General features: G+C 38.2%; 1 protein-coding gene across 1 annotated transcript in view; it reads right to left on the bottom strand.

Moving 5' to 3' along the window:
* The window catches only part of LOC102977445 (contactin-associated protein-like 3), a 203,004-nt gene that overhangs the window by 29,928 nt on the left and 158,586 nt on the right, over positions 1 to 14,490 (bottom strand). The window contains exons 13-15 of the mRNA XM_055086950.1: positions 14,010 to 14,207; positions 10,241 to 10,397; positions 4,432 to 4,559 (exon numbers count right to left, since the gene is read on the bottom strand). Of these exons, the coding sequence (XP_054942925.1) occupies positions 4,432 to 4,559; positions 10,241 to 10,397; positions 14,010 to 14,207 (483 nt within the window). The remainder of the gene's footprint in view (positions 1 to 4,431; positions 4,560 to 10,240; positions 10,398 to 14,009; positions 14,208 to 14,490) is intronic.

The raw sequence follows: 14,490 nt of genomic DNA, 5'->3' as shown, positions 1-14,490 counted from the left end.
TCTTAATTGGTTCTTTTAAGAATTACAATATATATACTTACCTTTCTTAGTATGCTTAGAATCTATGTTTTAACCACTTCAAGTGATTTGTAAAAACCTTGACAACAATTTTGTCCTTTTACCTACTCCTGTTTATGTTGTTGTTGCCATGTGTATTATATCTACATAAAATTAAAACCCTGTGACCCTGTGAAATAATGTATTTTTTGCTTTCAACCCTCAAATATATTTAAAATAATCAATAGGAGAATAATCTATTAAATTTACCCAGTTATTTACCATTTCTAATGTTGATTTTTTTATTCCTAAAGTTCAAAATTTCCTTCTGATATCATTTCCTTTCTATCTAAAAAAACTTCCTTTAGGGGCTTCCCTGGTGGCGCAGTGGTTGAGAATCTGCCTGCTAATGCAGGGGACACAGGTTCGAGCCCTGGTCCGGAAAGATCTCACATGCCGCGGAGCAACTAGGCCTGTGAGTCACAACTACTGAGCCTGCGCGTCTGGAGCCTGTGCTCCGCAACGAGAGAGGCCGCGATAGTGAGAGGCCCGTGCACCGTGATGAAGAGTGGCCCCCGCTTGCCTCAACTAGAGAAAGCCCTCACACAGAAACGAAGACCCAACAGAGCCAAAAATAAAAATAAATTAAAAAATTAAAAAAAAAAAAACTTCTTTTAGAAATTCTTTTAAAGGATGCCTTCAGGCGATGAATGCTTTCAGTTTTCTTTCATTTGAAATTTTTAAAAATTTTACCTTCATTCCTGAAGTATATTTTTGCTTAACATAGAATTCTGGACTGACAATTCTTTACTTTCAGCACTTGAGAAATGTTTTACCACTTCCTTCTGACCTCTATATTTCTGATGAGAAACTTACTGTCATTTGAATTGGTGTTTCGCTATAGGCAATGCATCATTATTCTCTCTAGCTGATTTCAAAAAATTTCTCATTGTCTTTAGTTTTCACAGCAGTTTGTTTATGATATGTCCAGATGTGAATTTCTTTGAGTTTAAACTGTTTCAGGTTCATTCAACTTCTCAAGTCTCTCTTTTGCCAAACTTAAAAAGTTTTCAGCTATTAGTTTTTCTAATATTTTTTCAGCACCAGCACTCTTTCCTCTCTTCTTCTGGAAATTCAATTACATGAATGTTATATCTTTTATTATTAACCCACAGGTCCCTGAGGCCTTGTTCATTTTTTTTCAACCTTTTTTCTTTCTCTTGTTCAGATTGGATACTTTCTATTTATCTATCCTCAGTGTCATTGACTATTTTAATCTCAAATCTGCTATTTAACCCATCCAGTGCATCTTTCATTTCCATTACCGTACTTCTTATTTCTAAAGTTTCCATTTAGCTCTCCTCTATATATCCTATTTCTTTGCTGAAACTTTCTCTTTTTCTATTTGTTTCAAAAGCATTTATTATTACTTGTTAGAGTTTTTGTGTAATAGCTGTTTTAGTGTCTTTATCAGATAATTCTAACCTCTGTGTCATTGGTATCTATTGATTACCTTTGCTTATGCAAACTTGGATTTTTCTGGTTCTTTGTATGCCAAGTAATTTTGGACTATTTCCTAGATCTTTAAAATATTATGTTAACAAACTCTGGACTTTGCTTAAATTCAAAGTGCATGTTGATATTTTTCTTATTTTGCAGGCAGCTGTCCTGGTTAGGATCTGGCCACACATTCCAACCTGCCCTCCATGCGTGGTCCATGGCTCATATGGCTGTCCAGTTTTCAAAGCTTTTGCAGTACTATTCAGCTCTGCCTCACTTTTGCACCACTCAGTGGCCAGTCTGAGTCCTGGATGGTAGCCGCCTCAGTTCTCAACTTTGGTCTATAATTAGGAGCAGATCCAGGCACGTGCAGCTCTGAGGTGAACCCAGGACTTCATAGACAACTTGTGGCATCACTCTCTTGAACTCTTCACTCGCTGTGCTCTTCCAGACACTTTCCAGTTCCCTGCAGCTCCCTTTTCAATCATACAACCAGAAAACTAGGGCTCTATTCAGCCTGCTTTATTGTGCTTTCCTATTCACTCCTGCACCTGTACATATGTCCATTGCCTAGTGATGGGTGAACAGAGAAAGAAAACAAAAGTAACATGAATCTGCCACTGTCGTAGAGTCAGGGCTCCCCTGTCCAGAGCAGAAGATGCCTTTCCTCGGAGTTCTGGCTCTTGTGTGTTTCTGAGGCAGCTTCTACCACTATTGCCATGCGGCTGCCTGGGAACTGGAACCTCAGAAAACAGAGAGAAGGGGAGAAATGAGACTACTGTGCTCTCTCACAGTTAGGAGTTCCCTGTCCCCTCCTCCAACCAGGACTAGAGGACTTCTCCTGGGACTCTCTCCATCTGGGACCCAGCGGCTGAGAGAAAAAAATAAATGGTGAATTTTGCTTTCTCTTCCCTGCTGCTATTTGCTTTCCAGAGTCCTGAGATATCTGCTTCATGCATTCTGTCCAGGTTTTATGGGTGAGTTCAGTGAGAGAGATGGGGTGGGTTGTACTTGTTTCACCTTATCCAGAAAGAGAACTGTGGTTTGCATATTTATGTTATGAGTGAGAAAAATAACTATACTATCATCGAGTCAAGGCACGTTCATAGGCTTTCTACATTTTGACTATCTGCATCTCAGTTTTTTGTTTTTTGTTTTTTTTTTGCGGTACACAGGCGTCTCACTGTTGTGGCCTCTCCCGTTGCAGAGCACAGGCTCCAGACGCGCAGGCTCAGCGGCCATGGCTCACGGGCCCAGCTGCTCCGCGGCATGTGGGATCTTCCCGGACCGGGGCATGAACTCGTGTCCCCTGCATCGGCAGGTGGACTCTCAACCACTGCGTCACCAGGGAAGCCCCTGCATCTCAGTATTTTTATTATCTGAAATAGGACCGTCCTTTTTTTTTCCAATAGCAAGGTTCAGAAATGCCAGGGTTCCCTCACAGGGCAACACCTCCTATGGGGTCCCAGGGAGGGTTGTGCTTCCACAGGCCCCACTGTGGTACTTACTGTCTGGCTCAGAGGGCAACATGGCTACTGTGGCCTTGGTGGACATTGTACTTTGGCCTCTCCTCTGAGATGAGTGCCAGTAGAGAGTTTGGGGCAGAGGACTGACGTGACCTGATTTTATTCCCTCTGGCTCTTGTGTGGAGTATCAGCTAAGTGGGCAGAGACAGTAGCAGGTAGGCCAGTTATGGGGCCACAGCAACAATCCAGGTACAGGTGGTAATGGAGATAAATCCTGGATCCACTTTTGCAGTTAGAACCAATAAGATTTGCTGATGAATTAGATGTGGGTTATGATAGAAAAGAGAAGTTATGAGTGACTGTAATGTTTTCAGTCTAAGAAGCAACAGGAAGAATGGAGTTGCTATGCATTGATTTGAGCAAGGTTGGTGTGGAAATGCTTTCTTTTTCTTTTCTCATTTTTTTGACAAGTTGGGTTTGAGATGCCAATTGTTATGAAAAAGTACACAATAGCCAGGTGGATGCAAGAGTTGGGAGTTCCGGAAGACTGGGTATAGGTATAGGCGTGGAGGTCACTGATGCCCATGCCGTATTTAAAGCCATGAGATGATGGGAGAAGATCACCAATGGAGAGCAGAGAGGAGAGAGGGCGGAGGATAGAGCCCTGGGAAACCCCAACGTTATCCCGCTGGTGAGGTGAAGGAAGGTTGGGGAGAGGAGGGTAGGAAAATTTTGTGGTATGCTGGCCACCACGTAAAGAAAGTGAATTAAAGAAGTTTGAATCATGGGAGGAATCCAAAGTTGCTGACAGGTCAACTCAGATGATATCAGAGAATAAGAATTGGATTTAGAAATGTTGAGTTCTCATTGGTGACCTGGAAAAAGCAGTTTCTGGGGAGCAATGGACGAGATGGAGGAGAAGGCCTGATATTCAAGAGAGAGTAGAAGGATGAAAATTAAAGCTAGAACTCATATATTTTATTTCAGTTATTTTGGGGGCATGAAGAATACACAAGATGCAGTTGGAGGGGTAAGTGGAGTTAGGAGCATCGAGGCTTCCTGTGTAAAAATTCAGAATTGCCAGAAGGCATTAATGACTAGATACACTTGATGGGTTCTGTCCTCTCATTTTCTCATTATCTTACCAATTTCAGGCATCTCAGCATTCAGCAAAGTGCCTTATACTTAGTTGGTACATATTAGATGTTTGCTGAACAAGTGATATGATATTTCAGATGATTCCATGAATCTTTGCAGCACAGTCTCATGTAAATGTTATATACAAGACACCTCTAAATAATCCAGAGGTAATATGTTTTTTCTCAATTACATTAACAATGTACACTTAGTTTATAAAGTTAATACATTCCTAATGAAGTACAGATTATCAGTATAGACAGTGTTTTTATGAACCCAGGCAGTTCGATTTCTCTTAAAAGATTGAAATGTATTAGCAGCCACTACTTACTGTCCCCCGAGCAGAGCAGAGGCCCCAGTGTATAAGCCACTTCAGAAGGTGGTCGCCCTGTGTCTCTCATCACAACCTGAGTGACCGGCAAGTGCTTCTTATGGGAAAGGACTACTGTGTTGCTGGTCCTAGAAAACAAATACAACCACCTTAACATTATTCTGAATAATGTACAGAAGAGTAATAGTCTTTGATTGCAGTTCAAGGGGTATTAAGCTACATGTGTAAATATATAACAGTAGGGAAATCAAACATCTCATCTGAACACTTACAAACATACTAATGTATTGAATGAGGTCTTTGGAGGACCAGAGACCTTTGTTCATCTATGTGACCAAAGAGAAGAAAGCAGGAAGGTCCAAAATTATGGTCATGGATATAGGCGTGAGATTACATTTCAGTGCAATTAGCAGCTCATTGCTCTTTCCAACTCAGCCACTGTGTAATACTTAAATGCAGAATTTACAGAAGCAAGAGCAATCGTCCTTCATTAAAAAAATAAAAAACAGACAAAAAACAAAACCACCTGACTGACAAGACTTAGGTTTTCAATACTTGGACTTTTTTTTTTTTTTACTAAAGTTTCAGAAATTCCTACTGTGGTTATGAGGCATTTCCTTATTTGTTGAAGCCGTAAATTTCAGAACAAAATCAAAACAAAATACTGATTCAAAACCATGATGAAGATATGATACAATATATTCTTAAAATTAATAAATGGGCTAATGCATGGGAAAGTGCTTTGCCAAAGATTATCACCATCCATTCATTCGACAAACACTTATTATGCATCTTCTATTTGCCAGGCCCTGTGTGTTGGGGATGTGAACATAAAACCCACCATCAATGCCCGCCAGTGGATGTTATAAATAATAACAATAACAATACTAATAATATCATCATGTAAGCGACTATTTGGGGACATATTAATATCTATGGTTTAATACAATAGGACTGGAACAGGAGCCAGAGGACCTGGCTGGTAAGTTGGCTGTACCACCACCGTCCTCTCTGGACAAAGTAGGAAGGTTTTTCTATACCTTGTAAGCTGTTCATATTTTTCATTGTATACTTCAATTACATACGTACTTCTGATTTATGAACAAATACTAGTTTGTCTAATTTATTGTCCTGTGTAGAACCTAGTAAGTTTTAATACCAAATAATTACAAACCCACCACTCACTCCTGTATATACAAGTTGAAACATTTGAAACTGCCACTTTTGCAGGTCAAAAAATCAGCCGTTTCACATGGTTCAACCTGACAGCTTTCCTGCAAAAAAATCTTCCTAACTTAATAGTTAATCATTCCAATTCTGCTAGGCATCGAAATATTCTTTTAAGTTAGAAAATGTAAAATTATTAAGATTTTTATTTTGTTTAAAAATTTGAACAAAGTGACTGGCAGTGCATATGGTAAGATATGAAAAATAGGAAATAAAACCCTAAAATGTAAGAAACAATTTTTAAAAATCAGATTGCGTCAAAAAATCAGACTGAATTAACCAACATGGCTTTATCTGGTGAAGCCCCTGCGACTCCTGCTGTTAGAAGTACACAGGCTTCATCCCAAGCACATAACACCTGACTTTGCTGGGAACGGTATTCACAAGCTAGAAGGTGCCACTGGATTATGGGGGAGGGGGTCAGTCTGGAAACTTATTTTGTTATAAACACAGGGAGAGCACACCAAATCAATTCCTGGTATTAAATATCAGTAAACGTTACAAATAGTATTTTAATTCCCATGATTGATATTTTGGTAGAACATCTTAGAGGAAAAATGTAAGTGCATAAGTTCTTCATTGAGGATCTTTGAATTTTAAGGAACCTTTTAAAAGCTACACTTTCTATATAGCAAAAAGCTACATTTTAATTCTGTTTTTAACATTGACAGTGCATTCACAGCCCTGAAAAAACTTAAAAAAAATCATAATGCATGTAGTGTGCATTAAAGCAGATAGCATCATAAAGTCTTTTTGTCCTTCTGTTGTTTGCAAAGTACCTTCCTGAATCTGAGAAAATTTTAAACTCTTCTTATTTAAAAATTCTTTATTAGTACAAGTCATTCCCACTGTCCATGCTTTATGCAAGATATTATATGCCATGTTCACCAGACTCATTCAAAACTGCCTAATTTTTAGTTACATCTGTTTTCTTCTTGCTTCTCAATTTTTTCCAAAATTTGTAAAGATTGCATGAATATCTAGGTATGAAAATTTCTCACAAACAGTTTTAAACATTCAGTAAGAGAACTTCCAAATCCACCTTTTTTTGGTTTTAGTTTCTAATGCTCTAGAAATTCTTCTGGGTTTTTTTTTGTTTGTTTGTTGTTGTTTTCAGTAGACTTTTTTGAGGTATAATGGAGCTTTGACTACTTTGAGTTGTTGGGAAAGCTGCAGGGGAGAAATACTGGGTCAACTTTAAGTTTTATAATTGCTGGGGAGAAAGAGGGACTGGCGACAACATAATTTTCATCACCCAGAATTACACATTTTGAAAGCTCCCAGGTTTTTTGGGGGGGTTAGCTGTTCTGCTGGCTCATCCCTTAGGCAAACTCACACTGTATTAATTACTGCGGCATCATAAGACTTATTCATGTCTGGTAGGGCTGGTCTCCCCACATTGTTTCCATTTTCAGAATCGTCTTAGCTATTCATGTACCATTCTTTTCCAAATAAATTTGAGAACCAGTTTGTCACTACCTCCAAAAATAAACAAATGTTTAGCATTTGTTTGGAATTAAATGGAATCAAGAAAATTATTTGGAGGAGAGATGCTTAGTTTTCCTATTCATGGCAGTGGTGTGATGTCTCCATTTATTCAGGTCTTCTTGTATTTTCACAATAAAGTTTTATGATGTCTTTTTTATAAAAGTCTTGCATATTTTTGTTATCTTTATTCCAAGGTACTATACACCCTTTTGTTCCTTTTGCTAGTGGTTTTTATATTTTCTTATAGTAACACATTTTTGATAAGAATCCAGTTATTCTAAGGGTCAGTAAGTAGCCTTACCAACCTCTCATTAATTTCAATAATATTTCTGTATATTCTCTTAGGTTTTCTTTGTTGACAACGATATTTTCTATGAGTAATGTATCTTTATTTCCTTGTTTCCAGTCTTTCCAATTGTGGTTTTGAATTGCCTCATGTATATTTTTTTATCTTTCTATTATTCATTTCTCACCAAATTGCATTGTAATCAGAGAAACTGTCCAGAGGATAACAACTACTGTAAAATTTTTTGAGTTTTGCTTTATGGAATATTGAGAAAATCAGTTTGCAAAAATGCACTACATGTGCTTGAGAAAATTATGTATTCTACAATTTTATGTTCCCAACAAATCAAGTTGTTAATTTCATTGAAAATATTCTATCTTACTAATTTTTGTTCATTTGATTACCAATTACAAACAGATGTACATTTAAACCTCTTCTTATCATGGTTGATTTGTAAATTTCTTCTTTCAGTTTTGTCAATTTTTTTCTGTATACGTTCTGAGTCATTTTTATTAGAAACATACAAATTTATTAGCATTGTTTTTTTATAGTGAAATTAAGCAATATCTTATAGTAATAGTGATCTCTGTCCATATTAAACCTTAAAATTTTACTTACTTTTTCGTATATTTGCCTGGTAATTTTTTTTTTTGGCATTTTGCTTTCAATATGCCTAGGTTTACAAACAAGATATATTTGTTTTTAATTCAATATGACATCTGGATTTAAATGGTTATTTTTGTCACATTTATTGTGCATGATTACTCACACAGTTTTTTCTTGTACTTGTTGCTTTCTCTTTTTTTAAAGTCTCACTTTCTATCTTCTTTGTATTAACTAAGTTTTTAAAATCCCATTTTTTCTTTCTTCCCTCTACTGATTTGAATATTACATGCTTTGTTTCTATTATTTAGAGGTTACACAAATTTTAAGACATAAACTTTAAGCAATTTAATTCTAATAAATATTTACAAAACAAGTTTTAAATTTCAATAATATTTTTATTTCTAAACATTCTTTTAGTTCTTTTGTAAACCACAATCATCTCTGTAATAGGATCTGACTGTTTTCTGGTGTTTCAAATTCATACATATAGTTACATGTTATCAGTGTCTAGTATTTTCTTCTTTTAGTTTTTAACCTCTGAGTTTACAATTTTTTTTCCTCCTGCCTCTGAGACCTTCCTTATAAAATCACTTTCTTTCATTCTGAAAACCATTCTTAAAAATTCCTCTTGTGGAGTCTGCTAGTGGTAAATTTCTTCAGTGTCTGTTTGTCTGGATTTTAATTTTATTCCACTTATTAAAATATCAGCTGGGTAAACACTGGGAGTTTGACAGTTATTTCACTTCCACCCTGTGAGGGGTGTGCCCTGCCCTCTGTGGGCTGGGTCCTGGGCTGTTCATGGGGGGTCTGCTGGCTGGCTGTCTTTCCTTTAACAGTCTTGCTTTCATCTCTGCTCCTTTTAACATTCTCTTTGGTGTTCTTTGATTTCACCATGGTGTGTCTAGATATGGATCTACTTTTATTTATCCTGCTTGGTATTCTAATGTTTTCTCAAATCTGGACATTTTTCTGCTATTTGAATATTTTCTCTTCTTAATTATCTCAAATCTTCTCTTCTGAAACTTTAATCAGACACATTTTCAGTCTTCTCCACATGACTCCTCCATGTCACTGCTTTTCTCAATCCCATTTTGCTTCTCTGTGTTCTATCTGTTCTGTGTCATTTGTTTACACATATTTTCCATTTCACCAATTTTCTGATCACTTGTGTCTAATATCTGATCCAACAAATCTTAAATTGGATAAATATCATTGGCTAATGTTCTTTTGCAAATCACAATCATCTTTGTTAATAGGATCTGATCACGTTCTCATGTTTCAACTCCAGTTTTGACTTTTCAAGCAGCTCACATATTTATTTTATCTTATGTTTTGAATGTATCCATGATCTGAGACTTTTAGGCATCTCATCTACACTTTGTGGTTTCTTCTGCCTCCCACATCTGTCCTCTGGTGTTCTATAATCCTGGATTGTGAGCTCATGTTTGGTGGCATTTTATCTGTGGGAATCCTGTGAGGTCTGTGTGAAGGGGGAGGGCAGGCCTCCAGTGAGAATCTCATGTAATCCTATGATGAGCCAGTGGTGCTGCCAACCTGTGGGTATGTTAACTTAATTTGAGGACCATCCAAGTTATATAAATCTGGCCTCCAAATCTGTGTGAGGGCAAGTCTGTAGACATGTGTTTTCAGGGAGCTATTTTTTTCTACCCAGAGTGCCTACTGGAAGATTTGTCCTTGTCTACCTTTTCTTTGGGTTTGCAGCCTTCTGAGACCTCCAGTTGCATGGAGAGTTTTGTATTCTGTATATCCCCTTTCATGGACTCAAGGCCTTGTCTGGTTTCCCGTGTGGCCATTTAAGAAAACGAAACTGGGAATTAGGAAGGTCAGCAAACAGCCCTGGGTCAGCCAAAGGGTGGTCACCTTATTAACTGGATTAACCTAACTTTAAGAAGTCAGATATTTCACTTTCAGTGAATGGGAAACATTAATTCCTATTTTGTCTTACTAGAAAAATAAAATGGACATGATTAGTTACTCACAAGTTAAACAAAAATAGCTACCTAATATTTTAGGCTTCAGATTAATGATATCATACACATCAAAGCTTATACTTTTAACTTGCTAGGGAATACTTTAATTTTTTCTCTTTATTATACTGTTGTGTCCAATGTCTGCCTAAGGTACATCGTTTAAGCAATAAAAAAAATTACAGTTTGCACAGGGAAATTATATGGAAATCACCATTCATTCCGGTCAGCATCACAGTTGCAGTAATATTGAGAATCAATGCAGTTCCCCTCTAATCCACAAGTACATTTTTGAGCATCAGGCAGAGAACCTCCCCAGTAAGTGTGTGTTTCATTGGTTCTTCCAACCCACCAGCTCACTGGGGTTCCATCTGAAAGACAAGTATGAGAAAGGTGACACCTACTTTGCCCCCCACTACCTGCCTCCCCAATATAGTTCCTCTACTTCCCTCTATTTAAAACATAGAGAGACTATTTTAGAAGTGAGCATATTTTAACTGTGCAGTAGGATCATTTTTAAGAGGACTCCCAACTGTTTAAAAACATATATTTTAATGTCAAAACTTACATTGTCACCAAATTTTTTTCTTTTACCAGAAAATGAGCATGTAGTCCCTAACTCATTCAGGCACGATATTTACAAACTTCTCTTGAGGACTCCACTTACATAAGTTCTTTGGAAATAACATTCAAGAAAGAATTGTCATCAAAATAAAAACCACAGTAATTTACACACTAAATCTAAAATCTGTTTGAGATCCTAAAATGCCATTAAAATGTTTAATGTTATTTTGTGAAATATGGATTTCTTTCACTTTATTTATTAGCCAAAAACACTGGCATGTGTTTAGGACATGTACTTCCTAGCATGTCCTAAAAGTTTCTTGGAGACGTGCTTCTTCTTATACTGAATGGGTTGCTCTGTATTTGGAAACTAAACAAATGGCACTGATAAGCCGTCTTCATGCCTGAGTGTCTTCGGCTTGAGCAAGTCCGAGACAACTACACCCAGTTCTTCAGCACATTCCCCTCCTCAGTGCAACGTATAATTAAGTGACAGGGCCAGAGGCTGCCTCAGATCTGCAGGACTGCTCATTTACGCTAAAGATGCTGCTGAGGCCCCAGTGTGGGATTACAGCACACCTGGGGGAGGATGATCAGAAAAGATGGCGCACACGGGAGGGTGGAGGGGAAACAGTCCCTGGTAAACTGAGAATCAGGGCAGGAGGGGAAACGGAAGTGACATCAATTCTGCAAAGATGCCTGTCCATTTTCATATGCTCTTTCAAACTCTTAAATTGTCCCCATCAGGCCCCCACTAAGAATCTGAAATAACTTTCTCCCTAACTTTCAATCGCCACTGCTCATTATGGCTCCCTGTTCAATGAGACTTCTGCTTCTGCTGACTACCTCTCAGCTGGTAAACACATGGGCTGCATTCATAACCACACACTGCAGGCCCAGTGGGAGATATGTGTGCCAAGAAATCAATATCAACCATCTTTTTTTTAATGTGTTGAAAACATCTTTAGGGGGTGGAAGATCTTTTTAGTGTATTATTTAATAGGTACTTAATAGATATTTTTCAAAATTCCATCTTAAAAATGTGATTATTCAACATCCTCTTTCATCGGTTTGAAGATCAAAGAAATCATTATATGCCAATGTGTTACTGTGTGTTTACATTTTTCTCCCTAAAGTGAAAACCATTAAGTGTTTTTAAAGGTACAAAATGCATGTGGCTCCATTCAGGATTCCTTTGAGTAACTTAGAGAATTTGCATAAGAAATAATTAGAAATAATATGAAGAAGAATTAGAGGCTGCAATGAAAAGGAATAGGAGAGATATCAATGACCAGGGTGCACAGCTCTACTTCCTCAATTATTTTTGCCCATAGTTCACTGTCCTTCTCTCCAGCCACAGCTACAATCCTCAATGACCTTAAGCATTCATAGTATGGTAACCAAATGGTTTCCTAGAGTCAACACTTACTGTCATACAACTTCCTCTTTAGCCATTTGTAATCATATCCCCTGAAACTATGTGTAACACAGAGACCTTAAAGATGCTGAAGGAAAAATGTTTCAGAAGCTAGCAAGATCCTAGGCCCTCTGCTTCTTCCTGGCCCTCTTGGAAAACAAAACCTACACAAGAGCTGCTGCACTGAGGCCCCAGACTTGCTATATCTCCTCTCAAGATTACCACCACCTCAGTCTCCTGATAACTTCTGAGAATTTGAACAGTGGAAAATTCTTGAGAGAAAACCGAATATTGACTGACATTCCCCAATCTACCCTATAAAATTCCTAAGCTACTTGTTCCCCACATTGCAGTCCCCTTGTACTGTTTTCACATTGCAGCCTTCTAATGAGGGAGCCAGGCTTTGTTGTTTTCACTCCTTCTACACAAGAGTAGCATCAAAGCTCTGCACACCCATTTGTGTCTATTGATAATACAGAGCAAATTAGTGCAACAATTTTAAGGTGTATTGGGCTACACTATTTGCCTGCCTCAACTCAACCTTAATTAAGCACTTCTGGAAATATATAGGTCTGTAGTGAATTTGTTTAAATTAAGTTTGTACTAACAATCCTCCAGTAGCAGCATAAAAGAAATGCAAATAACTTGAGCATGTATGGTGAATGAAGTCCCTTATTTTGTTTTTTTAGCAGGCGTTTATTAAGTTTATAAGTCTTTTCTCTTTCCATCTTTCCCCCCTAGCCCCAATTAAATACTTGTTTAAATATTTGTTTTTGTTGCTGCTGTTGCTGTTTTCTATATTTATTAACATATCGAAGGGCTAACAATTGAGCAACCACATGCAAATCAATAGGCAGACACTGGCCCTCCAGGCGGAAATCCTTTGCTCATCTGGGTCCTGTCCAGGTTCTGGAATAGACCGTCTGCTAGTTTGTATGAGCGTGCTCCATGACTCACTGGGTGGTTTTGTTTTATGACTTTGTTAGTGGTTGGTTCCAACACTACTCTGTCTTTGCCTTCTTTTCCCTGGTTAGACAACCCATAACAATAATTTACTCTCCTGGAGGCAGCTTTCTCATTCTTCTGGGAACATACAATTTTAGCTCGGTGATCTATTTGGCATCAATCCACTAACAGGAAGTACTAAACCCACTAGCATTAACTATAAATTCAATAAACTGGAGAGATGCAGATAAGTAGCCTTTACTTCATGCCATTTATAGATGTGGTGCAGTTAAGTTCTGGCAAGGTTAGTGTCTTAGCTCTGAAGACTCAAAAAAGATAAAAATGATTTCCTGAGTCCCATGGCTGCTGAGTGACAGGGACTTGTCGAAGTCCTAAGAGCTTGAGCTCAGAGAACCTGCCTGCTGCTCTCTGCTCATTGCACTCCCCAGATGCCTCATCAGAGAAGGGGCAGGCCAGCCTCCAGAAAACCAAGCAGTTTCATGAAGGCAATGAGGTTGCACATTCCAACGGAATGGGATTTTTCAAAGGAAGAAAATATAAAACTAAAAATAAGAATTTTCAAAAGAAGAAAAGATATGAGAAATAAACTATTAGCACTTACGTTGTGTGAAAGAGCCAGTGATACCAACATTGTTCCCTAATTAACAATTAGCCAAGACACTAATTGCATTGTCTATGAAAAAGAATCTCATGGAATAATCACCTCCAGATAACTAAGCCATGTTGTTGTTAGCAATCCTTCCCAAGATAAAACAGAATTAAGATGTCCCTGCCCTTCATGGCAGATGAGCACTGAGCATTCCAGGGGCCTCCTTAGGAGGCTTTTACTGCTCAGTTGCCCAGCTGAGTCTATGGAGAAACTTCAGATCATTCCTGGCTTTGAGCAAAGACCTTGGTCTTTGCTCCAAAGAAGAGTATCCCTGTCACTTCAGATGTGATCCGGGCACTATGGGCACAGATTCTCATGCATCTCTGGCAGGCCATTGTGACCTGTGGGGACTACAACCCACAATGTCTGATTACTCTGATTACTCACCATGGGGAGTTGAAAGCCTTGACTTCTTGCAGTGGAAAGTCAGCTTCTGTTGGCAGTGGTCCACATAGTCAATTATGGCCTGGAGTTGGTCCATGCTGGCTGTGTACTTGAAAAACACAGGATGGGGGCTTTCTCCATTCGAGCTTTTGACACTAACCAAGTGGGAGCCATTGTGCTGCACTGAGGTCCATGCAGTGTCTGGTGGGCAGAAGAGGGGTTGGGAGGGAGAAAGGAGACTGTGATGAGAATGGAATCATTAAACATAAATATGGAAATCAGAAGCATCTTTTATCTGAGTTAAGGTTTTTATTTTTGTAGCAATCAGATCTCTTTGACATTGGAACCAGCCAGTGGAATTCTTAAAATGTTAACAGTAGGGATTCTCTTTATTGAAATTTGCATTACCATTACTATAGTCAACATTGTCAGGGGGTCTTTTTTTTTTTTTTTTTTTTTTTTTGCGGTATGCGGGCCTCTCACT

Source organism: Physeter macrocephalus, chromosome 9 (genome assembly GCF_002837175.3).
Source record: "Physeter macrocephalus isolate SW-GA chromosome 9, ASM283717v5, whole genome shotgun sequence".
Taxonomy (NCBI): Eukaryota; Metazoa; Chordata; class Mammalia; order Artiodactyla; family Physeteridae; genus Physeter; species Physeter macrocephalus.
Note: the sequence above shows the minus strand (reverse complement) of the source record. Positions and strands in the feature narration are given on the sequence as shown.